Raw genomic sequence first — 21,356 nt, 5'->3', positions numbered from 1 at the left:
AGAAAGAAGTTGTTTTGGTGGAGAAAGGTGTGGTGGTATTAAAGGAAAGTGTAGTGTTGGAGGAGGGTGTGGTGTTTGAGGCAGGTGTGGTGTTGGAGGAAAGGGTGGTGCTGGAATAAGGTGTGGAGGTGTTGGAAGAAGGTATGTTGGTTTTGGAGGAAGGTGTGGGGGTATCGAAGAAAGGTTTGGTGGTTTTGGAGGAGGGTGTAATGGTGTTGGAGGAAGGTGTGGTAGAGTTTGAGGAAGGTGTGGTGGTGTTGAAGGAAGATGTGGTGTTGGTGGAGGAAGGTGTTGTTGTGGTAGAGGAAGATGTTGTGCTAATGGAGGAAGGTGTTGTGGTGTTGGAGTAAAGTGTTATGTTGGAGGAAGGTGTAGTGGTGTTGGAGGAAGGTGAGGTGGTGGTGGAGGAAAGTGTTGTGGTGTTGTAGGAAGCTGTGGTGGTGGTGGAGTAAGGTGTGGTGGTGTTGTAGGAAGGTGTGGTGGTGTTGTAGGAAGGTGTGGTGGTGGTGGAGGAAGGTGTTGTTGTGGTAGAGGAAGATGTGGTGGTGGAGGAAGGTGTGGTGGTATTGGAGGAAGGTGTGGTGGTACTGGAGGAAGGAGTGGTGTTGTTGGAAGGTGTGGTGGTGTTGGAGGAAGCTGTGGTGGTGTTGAAGGAAGGTGAGGTGGTGGTGAAGGAAGATGTGGTGGTGGTGGAGGAAGGCGTGGTGTTGCTGGAGGAAGATGTAGTGGTGTTGGAGGAAGGTGGGTTGTGTTGTAGGAAGGTTTGGTGGTGTTGGAAGAAGGTGTAGTGGTGGTGGAGGAAAGTGTTGTGGTGGTAGAGAAATGTTTTGTGATGGAGGAAAGAGTTGTGGTATTGGAGGAAGGTGTGGTGGTGTTGAAGGAGGGTGAGGTTGTGGTGGAGGAAGTTGTGGTGGTGGTGGAGGAAGGTATTGTGGTGTTGTAGGAAGGTGTGGTGAATAGGAAGTTGGTGATAGTGCTGGAGGATGGTGTGGTGGTGTTGGAGGGAGGTGTGGTGGTGTTGGAGGAAGGTGTGATGGTGTTGGAGGAAGGTGTGGTGTTGAAGGAAGGTGTGGTGTTGGAGAAGGTGTGGTGTTGGAGGATGGGGTTGTGTTAGAGAAAGGTGTGGTGGTGTTAGAGGAAAGTGTGATGGTGTTGGAGGAAGGTGTGGTGTTGGAGGCAGGTGAAGTGGTGTTGGAGAAAAATGAGGTGGTGTAGGAAGGTGTGGTGGTGTTGGAGGAAGGTGTGGTGGAGGAAGGTGAGATGGTGTTCGAGGAAAATGTGGTGGTGTTTGAGGAAGGTGTGGTGGTGTTGTAGGCTGGTGTAGTGATGTTGGAAGAAGGTGTGATAGTGTTAGAGGAAGATGTGGTGTTGAAGGACAATGTAGTGGTGTTGGAGGAAGGTGTGGTGTTGAAGGACGATGTAGTGGAGTTGGAAGAAGGTGAGGTGGAGTAGGAAAGTGTGGTGGTTTTGGAGGAAGGTATGGTGTTGAAGGAAGGTGTTATGGTGTTGGAGGAAGGTGTAATGGTGTTGTAAGAAGGTTTGGTGGTGTTGGAGGAATGAGTGGCGGTGGTGAAGGAATGTGTGTTGGTGTTGGAGGAATGTGTGGTTGTGTTGGAGGAAGGTGTGGTGTTGAAGGAAGGTGTAGTGGTGTTGGAAGAAAGTATGTTGTATTGGAGGAAGGTGTTGTGGAGGATGGTGTGGTGGTGTTGGAGAAAGGTGTGGTGGTGTTGGAGGAAGGATTTGTGATGTTGGAGAAAGGTGTGGTGTTGTTGGTGGAAGGTGTGGTGATGGCGGAGGGTGTGGTGTTGGAGGAAGTAGTGGTGTTGGAGAAAGGTGTGGTGATGTTGGAGGATGGTGTAGTAATGTTGGAGGAAGGTGTGGTGATGTTGGAGGAAGGTGTGGTGGAGTTGGAGGAAGGTGTGGTGTTGGAGAAAGGTGTGATGTTGTTGGTGGAAGGTGTGGTGATGGCGGAGGGTGTAGTGTTGGAGGAAGGTGTGGTGTTGGAGGAAGCGGTGGTGTTGGAGAAAGGTGTGGTGATGTTGGAGGATGGTGTAGTAGTGTTGGAGGAAGGTGTGGTGATGTTGGAGGAAGGTGTGGTGGAGTTGGAGGAAGGTGTGGTGATGTTGGAGGAAGGTGTGGTGGTGTTGGAAGGTGTGGTAATGTTGGAAGGTGTGGTGTTGTTAGAGGAAGGTGAGATGGTGTTGTTGGAGGGTGTGATGGTGTTGGAGGATGGTGTGGTATTGGAGAAAAGTGTTTTGGTGTTGGACGAAGGTGAGGTTTTTTATACCAGACCGAAAGAGAATTCAAAAGGAGGAGCAAGGAGAGTGTATGGAACTGGATGCCAGATCCACTTGCATTCCAGAATTACAGATACAATTACACACCGAAAGGGAACCACAACTATGACAGGCAACTGACCTACAACAATCAGTACTGGTCAGAACAAACTCAATATGTCCACGCATAATGCGCTTGCCGAAAAAGTCTCCCAGTCAAACGATCACTAATAGAGTAACCTCATTCATCTTTGCCAACATACAAGGACTGAAAACAAGAACAAACAACAAAGTACAGTTCATAAATGGCCTCCTCACGGAGTCAAATGCAGTATTTGGAGCTTTCACAGAAACCCATGCAGGGGAATTGTTGGACAGTGAGATCTGGATTCCAGGATATAACCTATACAGGTGTGATAGGAAAATTAGGTCACATGGAGGAGTGGGTCTGTATATTAGGGAAGACTTTGTATGCTCGGAGCTCCTAAACGTTACAAATGAGGTGGTAGAGGTACTTGGATTAAAAATAGAGAAAATAAATATAGTAATTATTCTAATATACAAACCGCCAGATGCAACGGCTGATGAATTCACAGAACAGATAAACAAAATAGAGAATAGCCTTGATAATTTGGAGAACCCGATACCTGATATTATCTTCCTAGGTGACTTCAACTTGCCTAGTCTCAGGTGGAAAATAGCAAACAACAATATTATACCAGGAAATCTATCAGGACCTAACCAACCACAGAGTAAAGAACTACTTAGGTTCTGTGACAAATTTTCACTCAATCAGCAGATATCGGAGCCAACGAGAAATGAAAATATTCTAGATCTGGTCTTTACGAACAATGAAGACATTATCAGAGACATTACGATATCAGATACCACATATTCAGATCACAAGCTCATTGAAGTGCAAACGACCATCAATACTCAGAATAGACCTAAAACGTTGATAAAGCGTGAGGGGCTATTCAGTAAATTCAATTTTAATAATAAAAGGATAGACTGGGAGATAATAAACAGGGAACTTACAAACATTCCATGGGAAACTGTTTTAAGTAATACAAGTCCTACAGAAGGAATAGAAAAACTGACTTCGGAAGCGTATCAAGTCTGTCTGAAACATGTTCCTTTGAGGAAAGCCAGAAAGAGATCCAACGTAGAAAGAGAACGCAGACGACACTATAAACGCAAGAAAAAAATAACGGAACTGCTTATGCAGACACGAATTTCCCGTCAAAGAAGGAATAATTTAAATAGGGAGATTGAAGAAATCGAGCGGAAATTGAAACACTCATATGAAACTGAAGAAAGGCAGTTAGAACAGAAAGCAATTCAGGAAATAAAGAAAAATTCCTAAATATTTCTTCACATATGCGAAATCAAAAGCAAAAACCACTGCCAGTATTGGACCTATTAGTACAAGTGAAGGTACATACACGGAGGATGACAAAAAAGTTAGTGAAATCCTAAAAAAGAAGTATGAGGACATGTTTAGCACTCCAATAAACAACATGAAAGTGGAAGATCCAGACAATCTCTTTATGCGGGATATTCAAACCCCTGTAAATATAACTGATATCAACACGAGCGCACTAAATTTTGAAAGAGAAATTGAAAACATGCCCATGCACTCGGCCCCAGGTCCAGATTCATGGAATTCAATATTTATTAAGAAATGCAAAGTGCCGGTAGCACAGGCACTCAGTATAGTGTGGAGGAAGAGCTTGGACACGGGGGAGATACCAGATGCACTTAAAGTAGCAGACATAGCCCCTCTACACAAGGGAGGGAGCAAAGCATTGGCAACGAATTATAGACCAGTTGCACTAACATCGCACATCATAAAAGTATTTGAGAGAGTGATTAGGAGTCAGGTCACCAATTTCATGGAGACCAATGACCTTCACAACCCAGGCCAACATGGATTTCGAGCGGGAAGGTCGTGCCTCTCACAGCTACTTGAGCACTACGACAAAGTCACTGAGGCATTAGAAGAAAAACAGAATGCTGATGTGATATACACGGACTTCGCAAAGGCTTTCGATAAATATGACCATAGCGTGATAGCACACAAAATGAAGTCAATGGGAATAACCGGTAAAGTAGGACGCTGGATACTCAGTTTTCTGTCAAACAGGACTCAGCGAGTAACGGTCAATCATATAAAATCTAGTCCAAGTGCAGTTAAAAGCTCTGTACCTCAGGGTACAGTCCTTGCACCGCTGCTTTTCCTTATTCTCATATCAGATATAGACAAAAATACAAGTCACAGCTTCGTATCATCCTTTGCAGATGACACAAAAATCAGTATGAAAATTATCTCGGCTGAAAACACTGAAAAACTTCAAGCTATGATATTAATAAAGTTTTTGACTGGGCATCAGAAAATAACATGATGTTTAACAGTGATAAATTCCAGGTACTCAGGTACGGTAAAAATGAGGAACTTAAACATAATACAGAGTACAAAACACAATCAAATGTACCCATAGTAGGAAAACAGCATGTAAAGGATTTGGGAATAATAACGTCTGACGTCATAACGTTTAAGGAGTATAACCAAGCAAATATTGCGACAGCCAGAAAAATGATAGGATGGATTACGAGAACTTTCAGATCCAGGGTTCCCATCACAATGGTTGTACTCTTCAAGTCACTTGTGTTGTCCCGTCTTGAGTACTGCTCAGTACTCACTTCCCCCTTCAGAGCAGGAGAGATTTCTGAAATAGAGGGAATACAGAGAACATATACGGCACGAATAGACGCAATAAAGCACCTAAATTATTGGGATCGTCTCAAAGCCCTCCAAATGTGCTCACTAGAAAGAAGACGAGAGAGATATCAAATAATATACACCTGGAAGATACTGGAGGGCCAAGTACCAAATCTACACAGTAAAATAACAACGTACTGGAGTGAACGATATGGAAGAAAATGCAGAATAGAACCAGTGAAGAGCAGAGGTGCCATAGGCACAATCAGAGAACACTGTATAAACATCAGAGGTCCGCGGTTGTTCAACGTCCTCCCAGCAAGGATAAGAAATATTGCCGGAACAACCGTGGACATCTTCAAGAGGAAACTAGATTTATTCCTCCAAGGAGTGCCGGACCAACCGGGCTGTGGTGGGTATGTGGGCCTGCGAGCCGCTCCAAGCAACAGCCTAGTGGACCAAACTCTCACAAGTCAAGCCTGGCCTCAGGCCGGGCTTGGGGAGTAGAAGAACTCCCAGAACCCCATCAACCAGGTATCAACCAGGAGGTGATGTTGTAGGAAAGTGAGGTGGTGTGTGAGGAAGGTATGGTGTTGGAGGAAGGTCTGGTAGTATTGGAGGAAGGTGTAGTGTTGGAGGAAGGTGTGGTGGTTTTGGAGGAAGGTGAGGTGACGTTGGAGGAATGTGTGGTGATGTTGGAAGAAAGTGTGGTAATAGAGGAAGGTGTTATGGTGTTGGAGGAAGGTGAGATGGTGTTGTTGGAGTGAGTGATGGTGTTGGAGTAAGGTGTGGTATTGCAGGAAATTGTGTTGCTGTTGGACTAAGGTGAGGTAATGTTCTTTGAAGGTGTGGTGGTATTGGAGGAAGGAGTGGTTTTGGAGGAAGGTACGGTGGTGTTGGAGGAAGGTGTGGTGGTGTTGTAGGAAGTAGTAGTGGTGTTCGAGGAAGGTGTGATGGTGGTGGAGGAAGGTGTGGTGGTGTTGGAGGAAGGTGTAATTGTATTGGAGGAAAGTGTGGTGTTGGAGAAAGGTGTGGTGGTGTTGTTGGAAGATGTGGTTGTGTTGACGGAATGTGTGGTGTTGAAGGAAGGTGTGGTGGAGTTAAAGGACGGTGTAGTGGTTTTTCAGGAGGATATTGTGGTGTAGGAGGAAGGTTTTGTGGTGTTGGAGGAAGGTGTAGTGGTGTTGGAAGAAGGTGTGGTGGAGGAAGGTGTGGTGAAGGAAGGTTTGGTGGTGTTGAAGGAAGGTGAGATGGAGGTGAAGGAAGGTGTGGTGGTGTTGTAGGAAGGTGTGGTGGTGTTGTAGGAAGGTGTGGTGGTGTTAGAGGAACGTGTAGTGGTGTTGAACGAAAGTGTGGTGGTGGTGGAGGAAAATGTTGTGGTGTTGGAAGAGGTTGTGGTGTTGGATGAAGGTTTGGTGTTTGGTGTTGGGACGTTAGAGAAAGGTGTGGTGGTGTTGGAGGAAAATGTTGTGGTGTTGGAGAAAGGTGTGGTGTTGTAGGAAGGTGTGGTGGTGTTGGAAGGTGTGTGTGTTTTGGAGGAAGGAGTTGTGGTGTTGGAGGAGGAAGGTGTGATAGTGTTCGAGGTGGTGTTGTGTGGAGGAGGAAGGTGTGGTAGTGTTGGAGGTGGTGTTGTGTGGTGGAGCTGGAGAAAGATGTGGTTTTGGACGAATATTTAGTGGTGTAGGAGGAAGGTGTGGTGGTGTTGGAGGAAGGTGTTGTGTTGAAGGAAGGTGTGGTGTTGGAGGAAGCGGTGGTGTTGAAGAAAGGTGTGGTGATGTTGGTGGAAGGTGTGGTGGTGTTAGAGGAAGGTGTGGTGTTAGAGGAAGGTGTGGTGGTTTTGGAAAAAGGTGTGGTAATGGAGGAAGGTGTGGTGTTTTTGGAGGAAGGAGAGATGGTGTTGTTGGAGGGTGTGATGGTGTTGGAGGAAGTTGTGGTAATGGAGGAAAGTGTGGTGGTGTTGGGCAAAGGTGAGTTGATGTTCTTGGAAGGTGTGGTGGTGTTGTAGGAAGGTGTGATGGTGTAGGAGGAAGGTGTGGTGGTGGTAGAGGAAGGTGTTGTGGTGTTAGAGGAAGGTGTTGTGGTGTTGGAGGAAGGTGTGATTGTATTGGAGGAAGTTGTGGTGTTGGAGGAAGGTGTTGTGTTGGAGGAAGGTGTGGTGTTGGAGGAAGGAGTGGTGTTTTTTTAGGAAGGTGTGGTTATGTTGAAGGAATGTGTGGTGTTGGAGGAAGGTGTGGTGGAGTTGGAGTAAAGTGTAGTGTTTTTGGATGAAGGTGTGGTGATGGAGGAAAATGTGGTGGTGCTGGAGGGAGGTGTGGTGGTGTTGAAAGAAGGTGAGGTGGAGGTGAAGGAAGGGTTGGTGGCTGAAGAGGAAGGTGTGGGGGTGTCATAGAAAGGTGTGGTTGTGTAAGAGGTAGGTGTAGTAGTGTTGGAGGAAGGTGTGGTGGTGTTGAAGGAAGGTGTGGTGGTTTTGGACGAAGGTGTTGTGGTGCTGGAGGAAGGTGTGGTGTTGTAGGAAGGTGTGGTGGAGGAGAGTGAGATGGTGTTGGAGGAAGGTGTGGTGTTGTAGGAAGGTGTAGTGGTGTTAGAGGAAGGTGTGGTGGAGGAAAGTGAGGTGGTGTTGTTCTAGTGTATGATGGTGTTGGAGGAAAGTGTGGTGATTTTGGACGATGGTGAGGTGATGTTCTAGGAAGGTGTAGAGTTGGAGGAAGGTGAAGTGGTGCTGGAGGAAGGGGTGGTGGTGTTGTAGGAGGGTTTGGTGGTGTTGGAGGACGTTGTGATGGTAGTAGAGGAATAGGTAGTGGTTGTGTTGGAAGAAGGTGTGGTGTTGGAGGAAGGTGTGGTGGTGTTCGAGGAAGCTGTACGTGTTTTTGAGGAAGGTGTTGTGGTGGTGGTGGAAGGTGTGGTGGTGTTGGAGGAAGGTGTATTGGTTTTGGAGAAAGGTGTGGTGGAGATGGAGGAAGGTGCGGTGGAGTTGGAGGAAGGTGTGATGGTGTTGTAGGAAGGTGTGGTGGTGTTGGAGGAAGGTGCGGTAGCGGTGGAGAAAAGTGTTGTGGTGTTGTAGAAAGGTGTGGTGGTGGTGGTGGAGGAAGGTGTAGTGGTGTTGGAGTAAGTTGTGATGGTGCTGGAGGAAGGTGTGGTGGTGTTTGAGGAAGGTGTGGTGGTGTTAGAGGAAGGTGTGGTGTTGGAGAAAGGCGTCGTGTTAGAGGAAGGTGAGGTAGTGTTCAAGGAGGTTGTGGTGGTTTTGTAGGAAGGTGTTGTGGTGTTGTAGGAAGCTGTTGTGGAGGTGCAGGAAAATGTGGAGGTGTTGGAGGAAGATGTAGTGTTTGAGAAAGTTTTGGTGGCATTGGAGAAAGGTGTAGTGGATTTGGAGAAAGGTGGTGTTGTAGGAAGGATTGGTAGTGATGAAGAAAGGTGTGGTCGTGTTGGAGGAAAGTGTAGTGGTGTTGTAGGAAGGTGTGGTGGTGTTAGAACAAGGTGTTGTGGTGTTGGAGGAAGGAGTTGTGGTGTTGGAGGAAGGTGTGGTAGCGTTGGAAGTGGTGTGGTGTGGTGTAGAAAGGTGTGGTGGTGCTATGAGCCAGATGTGGAGTTGAATGAGAATGTGGTTGTCTTGGAGGAAGGTGTGGTGGTTGTTGGAGGAAGGTGTTGTGTTGGAGAAAGGTGTAGTGATGATGTAGGAAAGTGTGGTAGTGTTGGATGAATCTGTTATGATGGAAGAAGCTATGGTGGTGTTGTAGGAAGGTGTGATGATGTTGGAGGAAGGTGTGATGGTGTTGGAGGAAATTGTGGTAATGGAGGAAGGACTTCTGGTCTTGGAGGAAGGTGAGATGGGGTTGTTGGAGGGTGTGATGGTGTTGGAGGAAGGTGTGGTATTTTAGGAAAGTGTGTTGGTGTTGGACGAAGGTGTGGTGTTGGAGCAAGGTGTGGTGGTGTTGAAGGAAGGTGTGGTGGTGTTGTAGGATGGTGTGGTGGTGTTGGAGGAAGGTGTGATGGTGGTGAAGGAAGGTGTGGTGGTGTTGGAGGAAGTTGTGGCTGTGTTAAAGGAATGTGTGTAGTGTAGGAGGAATGTGTGGTGGTGTTGGAGGAAGGTGTTGTGTTGAAGGAAGGTGTGGTGTTGGAGGAAGCGGTGGTGTTGAAGAAAGGTGTGGTGATGTTGGAGGAAGGTGTGGTGGTGTTAGAGGAAGGTGTGGTGGTTTTGGAAAAAGGTGGGGTAATGTTTGAGGAAGGTGTGGTAATGGAGGAAGGTGTGGTGTTTTTGGAGGAAGGAGAGATGGTGTTTTTGGAGGGTGTGATGGTGTTGAAGGAAGGTGTAGTAATGGAGGAAAGTGTGGTGGTGTTGGGCGAAGGTGAGTTGATGTTCTTGGAAGGTGTGGTGGTGTTGGAGGAAGGTGTGGTGTTGGAGGAAGGGGTGGTGGAGTTGGAGGAAAGTGTAGTGTTTTTGGATGAAGGTGTGGTGATGAAGGAAAATGTGGTGGTGCTGGAGGGAGATGTGGTGGTGTTGAAAGAAGGTGAGGTGGAGGTGAAGGAAGGGTTGGTGGCTGAAGAGGAAGGTGTGGGGGTGTCATAGAAAGGTGTGGTTGTGTTAGAGGTAGGTGTAGTAGTGTTGGAGGAAGGTGTTGTGGTGTTGAAGGAAGGTGTGGTGGTTTTGGAGGAAGGTGTTATGGTGCTGGAGAAAGGTGTGGTGTTGTAGGAAGGTGTGGTGGAGGAAGGTGAGGTGGTGTTGGAGGAAGGTGTGGTGATGTAGGAAGGTGTAGTGGTGTTAGAGGAAGGTTAGGTGGTGTTGTAGGAAGGTGTGGTGGAGGAAAGTGTTTTGGTGTTGGACGAAGGTGCGGTGATGTTCTAGGAAGGTGTAGGGTTGGAGGAAGGTGAAAAGGTGCTGGAGGAAGGGGTGGTGGTGTTGTAGAAGGGTTTGGTGGTGTTGGAGAACGTTGTGATGGTGGTGGAGGAATGGGTAGTGGTTGTGTTGGAAGAAGATATGGTGTTGGAGGAAGGTGTGGTGGTGTTCGAGGAAGCTGTACGTGTTTTTGAGGAAGGTGTGGTTGTGTTGGAGGAAGGTGTGGTGTTGGAGGAAGGTGTGGTGGTGTTGGAGGAAGGTGTGGTGGAGATGGAGGAAGATGTAGTGGTGTTGGAAGGTGTGGTAGTAATGGAGGAAGGTGTAGTTGTGTTGGAGAAAGGTGTGTTGGAGATTGAGGAAGGTGCGGTGGCGTTGGAGAAAGGTGTGGTGGAGATAGAGGAAGGTGTGATGGAGTTGGAGGAGGGTGTGATGGTGTTGTAGGAAGGTGTGGTGGTGTTGGAGGAAGGTGCGGTGGTGCTGGAGGAAGGTGTGGGGGTGTTAGAGGAAAGTGTGGTGTTGGAGAAAGGCGTGGTGTTGGAGGAAGGTGAGGTAGTGTTCAAGGAGGGAGTGGTGGTGTTGGAGGAAGGTGGGGTGGTATTGGAGGAAGATGACATAGTGTTGTAGAAAGGTGTGGTGGTGCTGGAGGAAGGTGTGGTGGTGTTAGAGGAAAGTGTGGTGTTGGAGAAAGGCGTGGTGTTGGAGGAAGGTGAGGTAGTGTTCAAGGAGGGTGTGGTGGTGTTGTAGGAAGGTGTCGTGGTGTTGTAGGAAGGTGTTTTGGTGGTGCAGGAAAATGTGGTGGTGTTGGAGGAAGGTGTTGTGTTGGAGGAAGGTATGGTGTTTGAGAGAGTTGTGGTGGCGTTGGAGGAAAGTGTAGTGGATTTGGAGAACCGTGGTGTTGTAGGAAGGTTTGGTAGTGTTGAAGAAAGAAGTGGTGGTGTTGGAGGAAAGTGTGGTGGTGTTGTAGGAAGTTGTGGTGTTGTAAAAATGTGTGGTGGTGTTAGAGCAAGGTGTGTTGGTGTTGGAGGAAGGAGTTGTGGTGTTGGAGGAAAGTGTGGTGGTGCTATGAGCTAGATGTGGTGTTGGATGAAAAAGTGGTGGTGTTGGAGGAAGGTGTGGTGGTGTTGGAGGAAGGTGTGGTGTTGGTGAAAGGTGTGGTGATGATGGAGGAAGGTGTAGTGGTGCTATGAGCTAGATGTGGTGTTGGATGAAAAAGTGGTGGTGTTAGAGGAAGGTGTGGTGGTGTTGTGAGGAAGGTGTGGTAATGGAGGAAGGTGTGGTGGTGTTGGAGGAAGGTGTGGTCTTGAAGGAAGGTGTGGTGTTGGAGAAAGGTGTGGAGGCGTTGGTGGAAGTTGTGGTGGTGTTGGAGGAAGGTGTGGTGATGTTGGAGGAAGGTGTGGTGGTGTTGGAGGAAATTGTAGTAATGAAGGAAGGTGTGGTAGTGTTGGAGGAAGGTGTGGTGTTGAAAGAAGGTGTGGTGTTGGAAAAAGGTGTGGAGGTGTTGGTGGAAGGTGTGGTGGTGTTGGAGGAAGGTGTGATGGTGCTGGAGGAATGTGTGGCGTTGGAGGAAAGTGTGGTGGTGTTGGACGAAGGTGAGATGATGTTCTAGGAAGGTGTGGTGTTGGAAGAACGTGAAGTGGTGCTAGAGGAAGGGGTTGTGGTGTTGTAGGAGGGTTTGGTGGTGTTGGAGGACGTTGTGATGGTGGTGGAGGAATGTGTTTTGGTTGTGTTGGAAGATGGTGTGGTGTTGGAGGAAAGTGTGGTGGTGTTCGAGGAAGCTGTACGTGTTTTTGAGGAAGGTGTAGTGGTGTGGGAGAAAGGTGTGGTGGAGATGGAGGAAGGTGCGATGGAGTTGGAGGAAGGTGTGATGGTGTTGTAGGAAGGTGTGGTGGTGTTGGAGGAAGGTGCAGTGGCGGTGGAGGAAAGTGTTGTGGTGTTGTAGAAAGGTGTGGTGGTGAAGGAAGGTGTAGTGGTGTTTGAGTAAGTTGTGATGGTGTTGGAGGAAGGTGTGGTGGTGTTTGAGGAAGATGATGTGGTGTTGTAGAAAGGTGTTGTGGTGTTGGAGGAAGGTGTGGTGGTGTTAGAGGAAGGTGTGGTGTTGGAGCAAGGCGTAATGTTGGAGGAAGGTGAGGTAGTGTTCGAGGAGGGTGTGGTGGTGTAGTAGGAAGGTTTTGTGGTGGTGCAGGAAAATGTGGTGGTGTTGGAGGAAGGTGTGGTGTTGGAGAAAGGTGTAGTGTTTGAGAAAGTTTTGGTGGCGTTGGAGGAAGGTGTAGTGGATTTAGAGAAAGGTGGTGTTGTAGGAAGGTTTGGTAGTGTTGAAGAAAGGTGTGGTGGTGTTGGAGGAAAGTGTGGTGGTTTTGGAGGAAGGTGTGGTGTTGTAGGAAGGTGAAATGGTATTATTGAAAGGTGTGGTGGTGTTGGAGGAAAAAGTTGTGGTCTTGGGAAAGGTGTGGTAGTGTTGGGGGTGGTGTGGTGTGGTGTAGGAAGGTGTGGTGGTGCTATGAGCCAGATGTGGTGTTGGTTGAAAATGTGGTGGTGTTGGAGGAAGGTGTGGTGTTCGAGAAAGGTGTGGTGATGATGGAGGAAACTGTGGTAGTGTTGGAGGAATGTGTTATGATGGAGGAAGCTTTGGTGATGTAGGAATGTGTGGTGATGTTGGAGGAAGGTGTGGTGGTGTTAGAGGAAATTGTGGTAATGGAGGAAGGAGTGGTGGTGTTGGAGGAAGGTGAGATGGGGTTGTTGGAGGGTGTGAAGGTGTTGGAGGAAGGTGTGGCATTGGAGGAAAGTGTGTTGATGTTGGAGGAAGGTGTGGTTTTGGAGGAAAGTGTGGTGGTGTTGGAGGAAGGAGTGGTGGTATTGTAGGATGGTGTGGTGGTGTTGGAGGAAAGTGTGATGGTGATGGAGAAAGGTGTGGTGGAGTTGGAGAAAGGTGTGGATGTATTGAAGGAAGGTGTGGTGATGGAGGAAGGTGTGATGGTGTTGTAGGAAGGTGTGGTTGTTTTGAAGGAATGTGTGGTGTTGGAGGTAGGTGTGGTGGAGTTGGAGGAAGGTGTGGTGGTGTTGGAGGAAGGTGTGGTGGTAGAAGAGCAAGGTGTGGTAGTGTTGAAGGAAGGTGTGGTGGTGTTGTAGGAAGGTGTAGTGGTGTTGGAGGAAGGTGTGTTAGTGTTGAAGGAAGGTGTGGTGAAGAAGGTGCGGTGGTGTTGGAGGAGGGTGTGGTGATGTTGTAGGAAGGTTTGGTGGTGTTGTAAAAAGGTGTGGTGGTTGTGGGGGAAGGTGTAGTGGTGTTGTAGGAAGATGTGGTGGTGCAGGAGGAAGGTGACGTAGTGTTGTAGGAAGGTGTGGTGGTTTTGGAGGAAGGTGTGATAGTGTTGTAGGAAGATGTTTTTGTGTTGGAGGAAAGTGTGGTGGTGTTGGAGGAAGGTGTGGTGTTGTAGGTAGATTTGGTGGTGTTGGAATAGGGGGGTGATGGTGTTGGAGGTGGTGTGGTGTTGGAGAAAGGTATGGTGGTGTTGGTGGAAGGTGTGGTGATGGAGGAAACAGGAAGGTTTGGTGGTTCTGGAGGAAGATGTGGTGTTGGAATAAACTGTGGTGGTGTTGTTCGAAGGTATGGAGGTGTTTGAGGAAGGTGTGGTGTTGGAGGAAGGTGTGGTGTTGGAGAAAGGTGTGGTGGTGTTGGTGGAAGGTGTGGTGATGGAGGAAGCGGTGGTGTTGGAGAAAGGTGTGGTGTTGGAGAAAGGTGTAGTGATGTTGGAGGATGGTGTGGTAGTGTTGGAGGAAGGTGTGGTGATGTTGGAGGAAGGTGTGGTGGTGTTGGGGGAAGGTGTGGTGATGTTGGAGGAAGGTGTGGTGGTGTTGGAGGAAGGTGTAGTATTGGTGGAAGGTGTGGTGTTGTTGGAGGAAGGTGAGATGGTGTTGTTGGAGGGTGTGATGGTGTTGGAGGAAGGTGTGGTATTGGAGGAAAGTGTTTTGGTGTTGGACGAAGGTGAGGTGATGTTATAGGAAAGTGTGGTGGTGTGTGAGGAAGGTATGGTGTTGAAGGAAGGTGTGGTAGTGTTGGAGGAATGTGTGGTGTTGGAGGAAGGTGTGGTGGTTTTGGAGGAAGGTGTGGTGATGTTGGATAAAGGTGTGGTGATGTTGCAGGAAGGTGTGGGGGTGTTGGAGGAAGGTGAGATGGTGTTGTTGGAGTGTGTGATGGTGTTGGAGCTAGGTGTGGTATTGGAGAAAATTGTGTTGCTGTTGGACGAAGGTGAGGTAATGTTTTATGAAGGTGTGTTGGAGGAAGGTGTGGTGTTGGAGGAAGGTGTGATGGTTATGGAGGAAGGTGTGGTGGTGTTGGAGGAAGGTGTAATTGTATTGGAGGAAAGTGTGGTGTTGGAGGAAGGTGTGGTGGTGGTGTGGTAAGGTATGGTTGTGTTGAAGGAATGTGAGGTGTTGGAGGAAGTTGAGGTGGAGTTAAAGGAAGGTGTAGTGGTTTTTCAAGAGGATGTTTTGGGGTAGGAGGAAGGTTTTGTGGTGTTGGAGGAAGGTGTAGTGGTGTTGGAAGAAGGTGTGGTGGTGGTGGAGGAAGGTTGGAAGAGCAAGGTGTGGTGGTGTTGGAGGAAGTCGTGGTGTTGTAGGAAGGTGTGGTGGTGTTGGAGGAAGGTGTGTGTGTTTTGGAGGAAGGAGTTGGATTGTTGGAGGAGGGTGTGGTGGTGTTGGAGGAAGGTGTGGTGGTGCTGGAGGAAGATGTGGTGTTGGACGAATATGTGGTGGTGTTGGAGGAAGGTGTGAGTAGTAGGGATGACACCGCACAGACGATATTTTGTTTCTGGGAAATATCGTGTCTGTGAGTCAGGGTTTTCAGGTTAATTTAGAAATATCATGTTTGTGAGTCAGGGTTTTTCAGGTAAATTTGGCCAGTCACAGATTTGGAAGTAAGGAATTCTTATGAGAAAATAATTTCTGAGATTATAGAAGTTTGTTAAAAAGTTCATATGATGAAAATAAGTAGGAAAATCTTAAAGAAAATTTTTAGAAAATATCGTGTTTGTGTCACGGCATTTCCAGGTAAAATCTACGGGCATATTTTGCCTGTTTTCAACATCGGAAATATCGTGTTTATCGCACAGGGTTTTCAGGTAGATTTTGAAATATCGTGTTTGTGTCTTCAGGTGTTGCAGGTGAATTTGTCCAGTCACAGATTTGGAGCTAAGGAATTCTTATGAGGAAAATAATTTCTGAGATTTTAAAAGTTTGCTAACCGTTCTTATGGGGGAAATTCAATTTTTTTCAGAGTTCAGTTTTAAGAAAATATTTCAGAGTTTCAAATAATCATAGAAGTTTATTTATATGTTTATGACCAAATTTTGTAAAAAGACCATTTTCATCGAAAACTGTCTTAGACAATTTGTTAAGGAAAACAAACATCTTAGCCATTACATTTAGTTTTATAAGCATTTAAGTCAGAAAATAGTTTAAGCTCAAATTCGCCAGAGTCCACTTTGTTAGCAAAATGTTCAGAGTCCAGTTCATGATCGAAATTAATCAGAGTCCAATTAAAGACTCAAATTTGACAGAGACCACATTTTCGCTACTAGCAGTCCAATCCCCCTGAAATTTTAAACAGTCATATTTCAGACGTAGTAAATATAATCAAGTCAGTTACTGAGCTCCAGCTCTTGTCCCCCTCCCCAGTCTTGTCCCCAGCTCTTGTCCCCTCTCGTGTCTTTGGTAATATCCTATCAAATTCCCTGAAATTTATACCCTCTGTATTTCAGACCCCGTAAATAAGATCAAAACAGTTAACGAGCTCCAGCTCTCGTACCCACCTTAGTTCTCCTCTCGTATCTTTGTAAATAACCCATCAATTTCCCTCAATTCAAGATAAGTTAGGTTAAGTTAGGTAAGATTTCCATCAATTCAAGATAAGTTAGGTTAAGTTAGGTAAGTTAGGTAAGGTAAGTTAGGATAAGCAGGTTAGGTTAGTTTAAGTTATGTAAGTTAGGTTAAGCAGGTTAAGTTAGGTAAGGTAAGGTAAGTTAGGTTAAGCAGGTTAAGTTAGGTAGGGTAGGTAAGTTAGGTTAAGCAGGTTAAGTTAGGTAAGGTAGGTAAGTTAGGTTAAGCAGGATAAGTTAGGTTAAGTCAGGTAAGTTAGGTAAGATAGGTAAGGTAAGTTAAGTTAGGATAGGTAAAGTTAGGTGAAGCAGGTTAAGTTAGGTAATGTAGGTATGTTAGGTTAAGCAGGATAAGTTAGGTTAAGCAGGTTAAGTTAGGTAATGTAGGTAAGTTAGGTTAAGCAGGTTAGGTTATACAGGTTAAGTTAGGTAAGATAGGTAAGGTAAGGTAAGTTAAGTTAGGATAGGTAAAGTTAGGTTACGCAGGTTAAGTTAGGTAAGATAGGTAAGGTAAGGTAAGTTAGGATAGGTAAAGTTAGGTTAAGCAGGTTAAGTTAGGTAAGTTATGTTAGGATAGGTAAAGTTAGGTTTAGGAACGTTACGTTAACTAAGTAACATTGGGTGGAGAGGATAGGTTACGTAGGTTTGAACAGTGTTGTTCAGAGAACAGTTTTAGGGTAAAGTGACTAAGAAAATATATTTTAACAGAAGTGCAGGTTTGGTATGAAAAGCTGAACTAGTTACATTTTTGGAGAGAAATTTTTATGACTGAAGATGTCTTAAAGAATAACATGATGGAAGAAGGAGAGTTTCTTTGATGAACGAAGGTGTCTTAGAAAGTTTCTCTGATGAACGAAAGGTTACTTAGAGAATAACATTTGATGATGGCGATTAACTTTTTGATGATTGCGATTAACTTTTTGATGACTCTGAGAATAACTTTGAGGATGCTAGTAAATTTTTGAGTGTTTGAGAGTGTCTTTTGATATCTTGAAGAGTGCCCTTGAAGTCTTAAAGGATGTTTTTGATGTCTCAGAGGATGTATTTGAGTGCAACTTCGATGTCTTTCAGTAAGTCCTTGATGTCTCAAAGAGCGTCTTTGACTGTATTTCTTACTTAACGACATATAATTTTAGTTACGAAAGTGTTGAAAAAGTTACATTTGACTATTTTAGCGAAGTGAAAGGTTACTTTAGTTAAGAACAGTGTTGGAAAGAGGCTCCACATGACTATTTTCAGATGAGAGAAGTGATATTTCAGTTAAGAAATGACAGGGAAACATGAAGAAGTAACTATTTTTTAGTTGACTGATGAATACTTTTAGTTAAGCAAAAAAGACAAAACATGATGAGGGAGACTATTTTTGTGCTCCCCAAAGTATAATGTCAGTTAAGAACAGCGATGAAAGATATCTTTGGTTATTTTTTCTTACTTGACGAAACATAATGGCTGTTACGAAATGATGAACAAGACTATTTTTAATTACTTGACGATGGATAAAGTTAGTTATGAACAGTATTGGAAACGTTTCCTTTGACTATTTTTGCTAAGAGAAAGGTTATTTTAGTTAAGAACAGTGATGGTAAGATTCCTTTGACGATTTTTAGCTAAGAGAAAGGTTGTTTTAGTTAAGAACCGTGTTGAACGAGGTTAATTCTGACTATTTTCGGTTGATTGACAAGTAATTTTTAGTTAAGAAGTTACAAGAAAGGTTTGTCTTTGTAAATTTGGAACTGAATAAAGTGTAGATTTGTTTAAGAACAGGGTTGGTAGAACTAGTAAGTTGACTACGAGAATTACTTTGACATAGTTTTGCAAATAAAAACTGGGTGACTAAAATTGTTGAGGGAACTGTATTGCAGTATAATATTATTTGACAAAGAACTAGTTAGTGAATGGAAGAAACAAATTGGTTTAAAGAAACTAAGAACATAAAAAATTGAGGTTAAGTAAGGGAATGAACACAGTGAACATACGGTGAACACAGAAAACATGTAAGAAAAAGTTGATGGATAGAGTGAACATGCAGGGAATATGAACTTATAGAGACTATGAAGACATGATAAGGAACATAGGGAATACAAAGAATGAACACTGAACATGTGAAGAACAAGCTAAAAACATTGAGAACTTGAATATTGTGTATAAAAGTTATACAGAGAACATATGATGTACATGAAAAACATAATGAACATACAGGGAAAATGGTAGAAAACAGAAAAAATGAGAAAAACAGGTGAAAAAATTTGAACTGAGCTTGCTGTGAACATTTATAGAACATGGAGCGAACACAGATAACATGGACAAAATGTGAAGAACACAGCTGAATATAGAGAAAATATGAAAATACAGTAGGATTATTGAAGATTGGATAAGTTGGGGATGAGAAGGTAAGGGAGGGAAAGTGTACGGTGAGATTTTGACCGTGTGATTATTGTTTACTTGGGTAAACAAAGGTATTGAAGGTAAGGTGTTATATGACTGTGTGAAAATTACAGAGCTGAGTACAAAAAGGGTAATAAAGGAAATGATGTTTACTTTGATAGACTGGAGAGAGGCTTGATCTGAAATACTTTGATGAACATTGAACTAAGTGAAGAACATGAGTTGAAACTCGATAATTTGCTTTTGATTTATTTGCAGGGGGTCTGAAAATGTAGTTGAGTGTTCAAATCTCAGGGGGATTTTGACTGATAGTAATGAATTTACAGGAGTGAACTTGGACAGAGGACAAGAGCTAGAGTTTTATAATATTTTACATCATATTTACTATGTCTGAAATACAGAGGGTAAAAATTTCAGGGAAATTGATGGGTTATTTACAAAGATACGAGAGAGAACTAAGGTGGGGACGAGAGCTGGAGCTTGTTAACTGTTTTGATCTTATTTACGGGGTCTGAAATACAGAGGGTATAAATTTCAGGGAATTTGATAGGATATTACCGAAGACACGAGAGGGAAGTAAGGTGGGGGACAAGAGCTGGAGCTCAGTAACTGACTTGATCTTATTTACTACGTCTGAAATATGACTGTTTAAAATTTCAGGGGGATTGGACTGCTAGTAGCGAAAATGTGGTCTCTGTCAAATTTGAGTCTTTAATTGGACTCTGATTGATTTCGATCATGAATTGGACTCTGAACATTTTGGCGCAAAGTGGACTCTGGCGAATTTTCGGTATAAACTGGACTCTGTCAAATTTTCACAGATTACAGGACTCTGACGAATTTTGCTAGAAAACTGGACTCTGATGAATTTCTGTTGATAATTGGATTTTTGGCCTTTACTGGACTCTGACGAAATTTCGGTATAAAATGGACTCTGATGAAAAATGGGTTGAAAATGGACTGTTTTGCTCACAAAGTGGACTCTGACAAATTTTGGTAGATTACAGGACTCTGATGAATTTCTGTTGTTAATTGGACTCTGTTAATTTTCCGGCTAAAACTTGACTCTGATTATTTCAGGCATAAACTGGACTCTGAATAATTTTGCTAACAAAGTGGACTCTGACGAATTTGAGCTTAAACTATTTTCTGACTTAAATGCTTATAAAACGAAATGTAATGGCTAAGATGTCTGTTTTCCTTAACAAATTGACTAAGACAGTTTTCGATGAAAATGGTCTTTTTACAAAATTTGGTCATAAACATATAAATAAACTTCTATGGTTATTTGAAACTCTGAAATATTTTCTTAAAACTGAGCTCTGAAAAAAAATTGAATTTCCCCCTTAAGAACGGTTAGCAAACTTTTAAAATCTCAGAAATTATTTTCCTCATAAGAATTCCTTAACTCCAAATCTGTGACTGGACAAATTCACCTGCAACACCTGAAGACACAAACACGATATTTCAAAATCTACCTGAAAACCCTGTGCGATAAACACGAAATTTCCGATGTTGAAAACAGGCAAAATATGCCCGTAGATTTTACCTGGAAATGCTGTGACACAAACACGATATTTCTAAATTTACCTGAAAACCCTGACTCACAGACACGATATTTCCCAGAAACAAAATATCGTCTGTGCGGTGTCATCCACACTACTGGTGTGGTGTTTGAAGAAGGTGTGCTGTTGGAGAAAGGTGTGGAGGTGTTGGTGGAAGGTGTGGAGGTGTTGGTGGAAGGTGCGGTGTTTGAAAATGGTGTGGTGTTGAAGGAATGTGTGGTGTCGGAGGAAGCAGTGGTGTTGAAGAAAGGTGTGGTGATGTTGGACGAAGGTGTGGTGGTGTTAGAGGAAGGTGTGGTGTTGGAGGAAGGTGTGATGGTTTTGGAAAAAGGTGTGGTGATGTTGGAGGAAGGTGTGTTAATGGAGGAAGGTGTGGTGATGTTGGAGGAAGGTGAGATGGTGTTGTTGGAGGGTGTGATAGTGTTGGAGGGTGTGGTAATGAAAGGAAAGGGTGGTGGTGTTGGACGAAGGTGAGTTGATGTTCTAGGAAGGTGTGGTGGTGTTGGAGAAAGGAGAGGTGGTGTTGTAGGAAGGTGTGGAGGTGTTGGAGGAAGTTGTGGTGGTGGTGGAGGAAGGTGTGGTGGTGTTGGAGGAAGGTGTGGAGTTGGAGGAAGGAGTGGTGGTTTTGTTGGAAGGTGTGGTTATGTTGAAGGAATGTGGGGTGTTGGAGGAAGGTGTGGTGGAGTTGGAGGAAGATGTAGTGGTGTTGGAAGAAGGTGTGGTAGTGTTGGAGGAAGGTGTTGTGGTATTTGAGAAAGGTGTGTTGGAGATGGAGGAAGGTGGAGGACGAATGGAAGGAAGAAACCGCAGAATATAACCAGTGAAAAGCAGAGGTGCCATAGGCATAGAACCCCATCAAGCAGGTAGCTAGCCACTGCCAGCCACAGCCAGCCATAGCTAGCCACAGTCAGTACCCGGTAACCAAGTATCGTTATCGATTCGTTATCAGACTATCTCGTGGACACTAGAGTAGACCTTGGCTACACGCGTGTGGCGCCGTCGTATATTAAAGGCTGTGTTTAATGCAGAGTGAATGATTACCAGCGTGTATGTTGAGGTGTTATGGAGACTAAGTGGTGCTCGTGCAGTAGTCACTCATAGTGTATTGATAAGACTGGGATGTGTGTATGTACTCACCTAGTTGTACTCGCCTGGTTGTGGTTACAGGGGGTTGAGCTTTGGCTCTTTGGTCCCACCTCTCTCCTATCAATGAACACAGTCAATTCTGTTTGTGTGTGTGTTCACTATTTGTATCTGCAGAATCGAGCTATTAGCTCTTGGACCCCGCCTTTCTAAGCAATTTATTTTTTCTCTATTATGTCTACTACATATATTACTCTCTAATATACACGTGCCCGCCCACACATACACATCCCCAGGAAGAGGCTCGTTACAGCTGTCTAACTGACAATATGAAGGGTTATATACTTAGTGTAAAGAGTGGTACTAAAATTCCCCATCTGGGAGGATGGTTGGCTATACAAGGGCATGTGATCAATAGTCCACCAGACAATGGGTGCCAGGATCAGCTGGCACATGCAGTTTCGTGTAGCATGTGGCGGTTATCCCAATTCTGAGCACTCCAGGTGCACCGGCAGGGCTTTTTTTTTTTTTTTTTTTTTTTTTTTTTTTTTTTTTTTTTTTTTTTTTTTTTTACATGAGGAATTTGTGCAGTGAATTGGAGGAAGGTGTGATGGAGTTGTATAA

General features: G+C 44.7%; 1 protein-coding gene across 1 annotated transcript; it reads right to left on the bottom strand.

The window, feature by feature from the left end:
* Positions 1–1,498: 1,498 nt before the first annotated feature.
* Positions 1,499–14,909, bottom strand: LOC138372302 (uncharacterized). Its single transcript, XM_069337585.1, has 3 exons — positions 14,897–14,909; positions 12,333–12,413; positions 1,499–2,073 (listed from the first exon to the last, which is right to left on the bottom strand). Exons 1-3 carry the CDS (start codon positions 14,907–14,909, stop codon positions 1,499–1,501), a joined length of 669 nt encoding a protein of 222 aa, XP_069193686.1.
* Between the last annotated feature and the right edge of the window lie 6,447 nt (positions 14,910–21,356).

Source organism: Procambarus clarkii, chromosome 38 (genome assembly GCF_040958095.1).
Source record: "Procambarus clarkii isolate CNS0578487 chromosome 38, FALCON_Pclarkii_2.0, whole genome shotgun sequence".
NCBI classification, from domain to species: domain Eukaryota; kingdom Metazoa; phylum Arthropoda; class Malacostraca; order Decapoda; family Cambaridae; genus Procambarus; species Procambarus clarkii.
The sequence above is the reverse complement of the archived record's forward strand: the minus strand, read 5'-3'. Positions and strand labels throughout refer to the sequence as shown.